This window comes from Condylura cristata, unplaced genomic scaffold, assembly GCF_000260355.1.
Source record: "Condylura cristata isolate star-nosed mole 26May11 unplaced genomic scaffold, ConCri1.0 scaffold00021, whole genome shotgun sequence".
Lineage (NCBI taxonomy): Eukaryota > Metazoa > Chordata > Mammalia > Eulipotyphla > Talpidae > Condylura > Condylura cristata.
In genome coordinates, this window is record NW_004567122.1 from 11585174 (window position 1) to 11595330 (window position 10157).

Below are 10157 nucleotides of genomic sequence, written 5' to 3' on the forward strand. Positions count from 1 at the left end.
ATGGAAAGCTGTGTGGAGGTTTCTCAAACTGCTAAAAATAGATCTTCCATATGATCCAGCAATTCCACTCCTGGAATCTACTCAAAGGGCACAAAACCATTAATTAAAAAGGTCTCCTGCACCCCTATGTTTACCACATCACTATTTACAACAGGTAAGACTTGGAAACAATCCAAATGCCCAAAAATAGATGACTGAATCAAGACAGGTGGTACATATACACAATGGAATATTACTTGGGAATCAAAAAGATGAAGTCATTAGCAGCAACATAGATAGTGCTGGAAAGGACCATGTTCAGTGAAATAAGCCAGAAAGAAAAATAACACTTCTAGGAGGAATGTAAGGGATCAGGGGGTAAAAAAGTAATTGTAACAAAATCAAAATCAACAGGCAAATATAAACCAGAAACATTCTGCATCAAGGGAGAAAGGAGTAGGATTGAAACGGGTGGGAAGAGCACAGGGACTATGGTGTTGGTGCACGGGTGAAGTGATGGGAATTCCATAACCAAGATGAAAATATGTACAAAATAAAGAATGCTGACGAAAACATAAACATATTTAAGTAATAAAAAAATAACTAATAAAAACAAAAGAAAAATTAAGGAAATCGGTGGAGTCAGAATCCAAGTGGCAGTGACAGGAGCTGAGAGGGAAGGGAGAACCTGCCATAGAGGCATCGTCCTTCATCTATGGCTGAGGCTCCCATGAGAAGTCACTGACATGTAGTCTACCGCACTCTGATGAATAACTGAAATTAACAAAAGGATCCTCTAAGTTAGCTATCCACCCAATAGTCTTTCAAAACATTTTTTAGACTGATTTTTAAAAAATATTTATTTTTTGAAGTTACATAAAGTAACATTGCTTTATGTAAGTTTCAGGTGAACATCATTATAAATGGACATCTGTATTTAGTATACTGAGTAGTATAAAATATTTTTACTTGTTAGTATTAAAACCTTTTCCAGTAATTCTGTTAAAATAAATTACCTAACTGGGGAGAAAAAGGGTCAAGAGCCTTGGAGAATGACCCTTGGAGATATCCAACAGCTTGTGCCATGTTGTATAAATGGCGGTGCTCAGAGGCTCTCAGCGGGACATGATAAACTATGGAAACACGCAAACAGGTGTTTACGAAAGGCCAGGGAAAAGGGGCCAGACTGCTCTAAGAGTTCTGGCTCCAAAGACCATGTGTGAAAAATATACTCTCTAGATTCTCTCTAGATTCTCTAATGTTCCTTTAAAGGCTTCGCTTATATGTGAATAGGCGATTTAGAACTCACTTCCTCATGTCTGCAATGGGGTGGAACTCATCACTTACCATAATCTAAGCATATTAAAGGCCATAAATCAAGTCTAGGTAAGTTCACTATATCCCTAGATTAATTTAGGAACTATCACAATGAAATGATTAAACTTTATTGCATTGCCATCATCATCGTTCACTCCCCTATGTTCAGTTGTGATTATTTTAATCCAGTGCTTCCCTTCATTTCTATTATCCCTAAATCAAACTCTGCCTAAATAAAATGCTGAAATATGATAAGAGGGAAGTTAACATAGACTGGAAACCTTTCAATCAACAGATTGATACGTGACCTTTTAAAGCATCAGGAAACGTTAGTTTCCAAACTAATAAAAATGAAGAGGGGACAGGTAGAAATCCACCTTGATAGAAGTTATAGTTAAGGATTCTGGGGAGATTACTGTGTGGCTTTTGGTTGAATTAAAACCGACCTAGGTGAAGTATCTAAAGTCAGTCTCAAAAGACTATTCGCACATCAAGTGAAAATGTCTTCTGAAGAACTTTTATTTCCCGGTAAAGAAAAATGGGATGGCTACTTCTAGGGTAAACCGGAAGTGATTAGCATCAATGAGCTACACCTTTGGCCCTGTGCGCATGCCTGGTGGCGGCCCCTGGAGGAGGGTGTGCGCATGCATACGTGGGCACCCCTCCCTTGAGAGACGGAGCATGTAAGGGCAGCTTCACACAGGCCAAGGACCATCAGCGGACGTGGCGGCCGAAAACTCTGCAGCAGAGTGCAGTAGACACCTGCAGAGAGACCCCGAGAGAAGGTCCTGAGAGCCTCGTATGCGGTCTCACTGCTCAGGGGGCCCCTGACCCACGTGCACACCCTACTGGGTGCCACCATCAGGCATGCGCACAAGACCACAGGTGTTGTTGATTCATGGTAATGGGATGGGCAGGGGGACGCTTGATCACTACATGGACTAAGTCGACAATGAAGACAAATTTGGGGACACCATCCACAATATGTCTACATCTCTACTATTCCTGGGCAAGGAGCTACCTAGGAAAATTCTCTATTTCAGAAGGGTCCGGGTCACATCATCTGCTTCACAACTCTCTTCATTTCAGAATCGGACATCTGAATCTGGAAATTACCCCTGCACGAGATTTCTCACCGCCAAAAGTGATTAAATTACTACCCTGTTAACCGTACAGTAGTTTCCACTGAAACAACTTAAAAGACAATGAAAAGCTTGATAATCTGTCACCTCCCCACCCCTCTGCACTATATATACTGCACTCAATGAGCTGTGAGGTTTGCAAAACTTAAAAGCTTTCAGAGCCCGGGCAAGTAAGAGATTGTGCAGCGACCCCGAAATGGTAGCCCAGAAGCAGAGAGGCATTCAGTTCAACCTCCTTTAGAAAATGAATTATTCTCCTCACTTACTGATGAGGAAACAAGCCACGTCTAGAACATTCCTCCTGGGGAGGCTGTCTTGAGGCCCCCTGGCCTGGAACGATTCTTCCAAGCACTAGGCAAACAGTAACCTTCTGACAATGAAATTCCAGATTCTAAAAACTTGTTTTCTAAGAATTAATGCTAGAAAGACCTTTCTGAACTGCATCATTGTATTGTATTGTATTGCATCACTGTATTAAATTGTATCATTAAACAGGAAGGCTGGGAAATGGCTGGAAGGTAGATATGAGGTGAGTTTGGGGTTCAGATGTGTGCCCCTCGACAGGTCACCCTCTTTACACCTGTCTTCTTCACTGGTACAGTGAACAGACAGCATCCTCTCTGAACTATGGGAATTAAAATAAGATCCACCCAAATAATCTGCTTAGTTCCTGGAATACAACAGTGCACAATCACTTCTGGAGCTAAATTCCATGGAATAAACCTTTTGGCTAACTGAAAATACTCGAATGGACCCATTCTAGTTTCACCAAGAATCGGCGGTCAGGGCCAAGCGCATCTCCTGAGACAGGTTCTCGAAGGTTCGTGCTGGTGGTGGTGGGTGTGGGTGCCCTGTAAGTGCTGGCGTTCACGAAGCCCAAACTCAAGGCCCTTGGGAGGCCCACGGGATGCGAGTCTCAACTCCACATTCGCCCCAGTGCCCCGGGCGTTTCAAAGCTCCTTTGAACGCCATTTTTCAGCCGTAACTGGGGGACGAGGTCAGACAGGAGCCAGCAACACTTGAAGCCCGCGAGTGGCCTGAGGGCTCCTCTCTCAGCTCTCCAGCCAGTGCGCCAGGCTCAAGTTCACAGCTCCGGGGCTCCGGGCGTCGGAGGCCCCAAAGCGGGGTGGCCCCACAGCACCCCGGCCCACTGTCCGCACACAGGCGACCCGCGTGCAGAGACTCGTGAGCCGGGCTGGGGTACACGCGGCTCTGTCACCGGCTCTAGGGGCCTCGGGGACAGGCATCCCGGACCAGGTCAACCCAGGACGCTGGGGAGGCCTAGCCAGGCCCCTGCCTCAAACGCCGCCGGACGCTCGTACCTTGCTCCCTCAGGAAAATGGATCTCGTTTGCACCAGACAGGCTGAATTATCCCCCAACTGCATGACTCGGTCACCTCTCCGGCTCGGCTTGGGGCACAAGTCCATAAGGCAGTTGCCGACGAGTCCCTCAGCGGAAGGGTCCAGTGAAGGAAACGGCCAGCTGGTGGGATGCGCGGCCGGTGCTGTTGGCGCAGGTGGACTGAATCAGCAGCTGGGCGGCTGCACGCAGCCGGCGCCAGGATGCACAAGGTCAGATCCCAACTCCAGGTTCCCGCGGCCGGGCCGCAGACCGCATGCGCAGTAGGCGCGGGACCCGTCTGCGCATGCCCAGCCCAGCGCAACGCATGCAGGTGACATCAGACCTACTGGGTCTACCCACTAATACCGGCATCTGCACGGGACTATGGTGATGGCACATGGGTAAACTGGTGGTGGGAAGCCCACAGGGGTTACAACCGAGATGAAAAAGATTTACAAAATGAAGCGTGATATTAAATACATATATAAAGTGGAATATAAAATAAAGAATGAATAAACACATAAATATCCGCATCTTACTCCTTTCCAGGGCTTAGGTGACATCCTCCCTTCTCAAACTCGCGCATGAATCTCTAACAGAGCTTTGCTGGTTCAGCTCCATCTAGGGTGCTCTAGTGAATTCTTTCCCTAGAGGGCCAAGGACCCACTCTTCAGTGTCGAGTACAATTTTGTGTTTAAATAACATCTCATCACCTGTAAAAGGTATCACACGGGGTTAACTTGTCCGTCCCCCCCCTTCCTTCACAGATGACTATTGAAAAATAGAATATAGGGTCTCCCCCGTAGCCTAGGGGTTGTTTCAGCACTATCACCCAGACGGCTCCATCACCTGCCAGGCTGCTAGCCCACATGGGGCAGTGTATTTCAGTAGATCTACCTGTTCTGCTCCTCACTGCCTCTGGTGAATCCTCTCACTCCCCCTGCCCACCACCACTGGCCTATACCCCAGTTCTTCTACACATACTTTAAATCTTACAATAAAGGGACAATTCTTTAAAAAAAATTTTAAAGCAACATACAGTGTCTATGTGAGGCCGACACTTAATCTATCAGATACACTTTCTGTACATTATCTATTTTTCCTGAAGTGTAGAGCACTGGGAACCATTTTACGGAAAGCAAAATATGAAGCTCACAGCTAATAACTTGTCCAAGACCACACAGCTATTAATGACAAGACAGATAAATCCAAACCAAAAACCCAAACTGACCAGTAGTCAGCATAAACCAGGAATTTAGATTTCTCAGATCTAAAACCACGCCATGGTGGCGTTTACAAAACCAAGCACAAAGTTCACAGAGATTGAGCAAAAAGAATCAGGAAAAAGGGGAAGAACTGTACTAAAAAGTTCCTGTCTACAGCTCACCAGACCATCTAAGTCAGTTTGTTTCTATTTCTGTTGGCAGCATTCTACACTCTTAATGCTACCTGCACCTAACAGGCTCCCCGGAACTTTAAAAGACACTTCTCTTCTTAAGGCACTTAATTATTCTCTTAGATTTCACTCAAGATTGCAAGCTCAGAAAAGCAGCAAATGCATCAGCCTCATGGACAATCTCTGTGTAGAAACGCCAATACCAGTGAGCTGAAAGGGGCCAGCCACATAGCTCTCCACATCTTCAGGAAAGTTCATTTACTTCTGTGTTTTCTCACGTTCGAGAACATGACACCCTTATAAAAGCCGTCAGCACAATGGCCAACTGCCTCCGTTCTTGTCCCCTAGGGGCACCAAACTCCTTCCCACTTGTGCCAGCCGATCTGATCTTCATGGACGCAGCCCCCACCCAACACCGGGCCACACTTTCTCTTCTCTGACTCCTGCTGTCAGAAAGGCCGAGGGCCGCTGGTGGCCGGCTTCCAGCTGGGTCTGTTCATGAGGCAGCAGATCCAGGGGTGGGCATTTCTGGCTGCCCCCTGTCTTGGCATCACAGCTCAAGCAAGAGCTGTCTCCGGGGCACTCCCGGCTCCGGCTAGGCAGACCTGCCTTCACCTCTACTCCCTCGACATCTAGAAACTCTTTCCCTCTTCCTCTCCAGGCAATAATGGCTGTGACTGCGGGCTCTCATTGTTCTCAGCAGCAATGGGGTGAGGGATGATAGCCCCACAGGGGACACAATCTTGGAGCAGAATCAGATGACAGGATGAGCAGGCCCAGCTTGTGTCCAACCCAGGAGGCAGCTGACTTTTCTTGTTTCATTAAGACCCTTATCAAGCATTAATAACAACTTATTGTGACCCACGACTGCCTGCAGCCACCGGAGTCCTGTACACCGTGGAAGAAAGTGAACTCAAGGAACATTCATGTGATCAAATTGGAATCTGTTATGGATCACAATGTATTAGCAAAATCAATCAGTTAACTGAAAGTAAATTCATTCCACAATAAGTTCTTCCAATAATCCCTTGACAAGAATTAACCCTGATCCACGCCCCACGTGACGACATAGAACACTTTAGCTCTAAGTTCACATATTCAGCTGAACATCTTTTCACAAACAATTTGATTCCATTTTCCAGACAGTCATAGGGAGAACTCCTGGAGCGCAGATTTCAAAAATTACACTTGAATTACTTTTAATCTTTATTAAAAAATAAAAGAAATCCAGTAGCACAACATATATATAACAATACAACGTTTTCAATGGCTTTCCTATTCCTACTAAAGTTTCATGTGGGAAATGTCTCCATCTGTGCTTACACGCTGAAGGCTCACGCCTGACCACAAGCACAGTGTCGGCAGCTTTACTGCACCAAGATTCACGTAGCACTGCATATATTTGCTTAGTTCACACCTCCGTGCCATAAAGTGCTATTCTCAGGTGGGAGAGGAACCAAACCCTCAAATTCTCCATGATCGTTTCCGCTTGGGTCAAGGTAGAAAAGTCAACTTAGCACACAACCAGCCTGAATAACACATTTCCAGTGAAAGAAATTAATAGCAAAACAAACAAACAAACAAAAAAAAAACAGACTCGAGGGTTTTGGTGAATCTATTAAAGTATGTCAAAAACATTTCAAAACGATTAGCGCCAAAATGTGCTAACAGTCTAGTTCCTGAACATTTCAACTTTTTAAAATATTAGCAGCTTAAGTGAAACATGTTTCATAAATACAAAATTTAGATAAAATGCTTTTTTTAGTTAAAAGAACTTTTCACTTTTAAAGGAAACACAGTCATTAATTAAGATGTGTTGCTATTCCTAGACAATTTAATTTGTATTTTTACCTGCTTATATGCAAATGCTTATTACCAAAGAGTGACTGATAGAAAATGCCAGACAGCTGACTAGTTGCTCACATTTTACAATATATTTAATGACATTAAAAATATATCATGACCTTTTCTATCACATAGACATAAACCAGGACAGAATTTGTGCCAAGCAATGGAAACCACAAGACACAAAAACAGGGCAAAAGGATGAAAGTGGGCAAATACCAGCGTACCTTCAGTAGTATCTGTGGAAAGTAAGTATTGGATGAAGACAGATTTCCCTGAAAAAATTCACACGAAGTGAAGAGCTTCATGTGTTAACTGAGGGCTTTGTGGCTCCTGCCAGAAATGGCTTCACTACACATGCAGGTGGGGGCATCACAGTGAAGGGACCCTCACAAGTGTCCTTCACAACACAATGTGTGACTTTCAAAGACAAACAGCAGTATCCATGTTCCAGGCAATATACTCTTAATATCTGTTATACAGCTCAAAATACATAATTCTCCATTTAAATATACTACCATTCTACAGTCTGCTTCTTTTTACCTATCTAGACAAATGCAACACACAACACTTAATTACGTTTTCGTATCCATAAGGCAGTTTTAAAAACATCATCTTAGGACATAAACATGATATTAAAAAAATGAAAAACCAAACATAAAGCATAATAAATATTTGTGTATCCCTCTCCCGCCTCCCCCCCCCCAAAAAAAAAAAAGTGTGAGCATCAGCAACACCGCTCACAGAAATAAATAAGCTGTGCTGTTCATAAAAGAGAAAGGCCATCTAGACGCAACTTCGCCAGATCCCAGTTAACCGGGAAAGAGCGTCTTTGCACCTGCCGCTTGGGGAAGGCCAGGCTGTTCGGGTTTTCTGTGTTTTCAGAAGAAAAACACACAACAAACAAGCGTGGGGACAGATACGTAGATGATATGTAATTAGTTACGAAGGTGAACCCCAAAGCATCTCGCTGACCCTTCCAGCCCCGGTCACATCAGATGCTCACCCTACGCAGCCTCCCGGTACTCGAGGTACTTGGCAGTGATGGGCTCCTCCAGCTGAACCCCGCCACTGCCCATGAGCGCAAACGCCGGGTACATGACGTGCGAGCAGTCCACCGGGCGCTCGTACAGGCATCGCATGTGGTCCATGTCGTAGAAAGCCACCTTGCCCTTCTCGCAGTCCAGGAGGATGCCGATGCTGCCGGGCATGGGCAGGACTCTGTTTTCAGGCTCGTTAGATGAAGTCGCTGACTTGGGTATGAAAAACTTCTTCATGCCGATGGTGACTAACGTGAAGGGCTGCGAAGAGTCGAAGCAGGTGTCTTCGCTGCCGCTGTCGTGGCCGCTGTCCTGCTCGTACCTGAGACACGACACAGAGGCTCACCTGCACCACACCTTCACAACACACGTGGACTGAAAACTACACCTCCAGTTTCACAGCGAAAGCTTCCTGCTCACACCAACCCCAGGATGACACAGGAGCCACTTAGGATGGCATCTCAGAAGCAGCCCCGTTCTCTCATCAAGTGTCATCATCCACTTTTACTTGGACACGTACACAGGTGGGAGATTAAGCATCATCACTTGGGCTTACCAAACTCCCAGGGGCTGGCAGAGACCTGGACACCCCAGCCCGTGGGCTTACTGGTGAAGTAGCACCAATGAGATCTGCGTGGTGACGCAGTCCTCCGAATACCTGTCTTTCCTGGGTGCGGTTTCTCTCTGGAGCTATGAGGTGAGCAACTGTCATGGAGATGTTTTCCCTTTCTGCTCTAAACTAGCAGCATGTTACCCAAAAAAAAAAAGTGTTTTGCTTTTTTATGTATCTTTATGTACCATACGCTCCATCAACCATTTTAATTAGGTTTTTCTACTTCTAATGTTTCTCATACTATAAACTTCAGTATTTACTCAGACTATCTCTCAATTATGCCTATTTCCCTATTCCACTATTCTAATAGGTGCTGAGCCTTCAATTTCTCACATCTGTGAAAAAGTTTTTCCTGTCACTTAGAAGTTTACCTCGGCATTTCTTTTCACAGACGTGGACAGAGATGATTAAGTGAGCTAATTCACCTTGTACCATACCAAATGAATAAAATTGAAAAATCTCCAATAAATGGTCAGTCTCTCTTTATTTTTTTAAAGATTTATTTATTTATACATATAGAACTGGGGTACAAGACAGAGGTGCAGGGGCGGTGACAGGATTCACCAGAGACAGAGTGGGGAGCACAACAGGCAGACTGACAAAGTATACTGCTGAGGGGAGCAGCGGGGAGCGGGAGACAGGAGAGGTCTGCTGCGCCACGTGGGTCATCTCCCAGGCAGAGATCGAACTCGTGCTGAAATGGCTTTAGCTGCTTAGTGCTGTGCTTTAACCTGCTGCACCACCAAGGAGGGCCCAAATGGTCAGTCTCCTAATGAATTCAATTTCTCTGCTGTGGAAACATGCTTACCCTATCCCAAACTAGTAGCGTTTGGGGGGGCATTTAAAGAAACTGTGACGTCTAAGGGCCCTCCCTGCGGTACATTAAAGCACAGCATTATAAAGCTGTCTGCAGCCACTGCAGCATGAGTTCAATCTCTGGCCAGGGAGGTGACCCACATGGTGTGGCAGACCTCTCCTGACCCACAAGCTGTTCCCCTCAGCAGTGTATTTCAGTTGAACTGCCTGTTCTGCTCCCCATTGTCTGTGATGAGTCTTCTCAGCCCCCCCCCACACCTCTGGCCTGTACCCCAGTTCTTATATGCATAAATCTTTAAAAAAAAAAAACAACTGTGATCCATAAGAAAAGAGAAATTTACTAACAACTGTGGCATGCCAATTCAATATGCAGGTGTTTTTGCCACATAATTAAGGTCATGGATGTGAAAAGACTTTCAGGTTTCCAACTGCGAAGGCACATCATCATCAAGAGGAATCGGAAACAGACATACTCCTCCTGGCATCAGAACTGACTGCCAAGTCTCACCATTTACGTGTGAATGTCTAGGTGGAATAACTTTAACTTAAGAATGCCTATTCTGTGGCACATCTTCAAACTAGCAACAACAAATGTTGGCGAGGATGTGGAGAAAAAGGAACTCTCCTGCACTGCTGGTGGGAATGCAAACTAGTACAACCACTATGG

General features: G+C 45.3%; 1 protein-coding gene across 4 annotated transcripts in view; it reads right to left on the reverse strand.

Annotated features, from left to right (window-relative positions):
* Positions 1-7708: 7708 nt before the first annotated feature.
* The window catches only part of TRIM36 (tripartite motif containing 36), a 37754-nt gene continuing 35305 nt past the window's right edge, over positions 7709-10157 (reverse strand). For all 4 annotated transcript variants that reach the window (XM_012727896.1, XM_012727893.1, XM_012727894.1 and 1 more), the window contains one exon: positions 7709-8383. In XM_012727896.1, the coding sequence (XP_012583350.1) occupies positions 8029-8383 (355 nt within the window). In that variant the 3' untranslated portion in view covers positions 7709-8028. The remainder of the gene's footprint in view (positions 8384-10157) is intronic.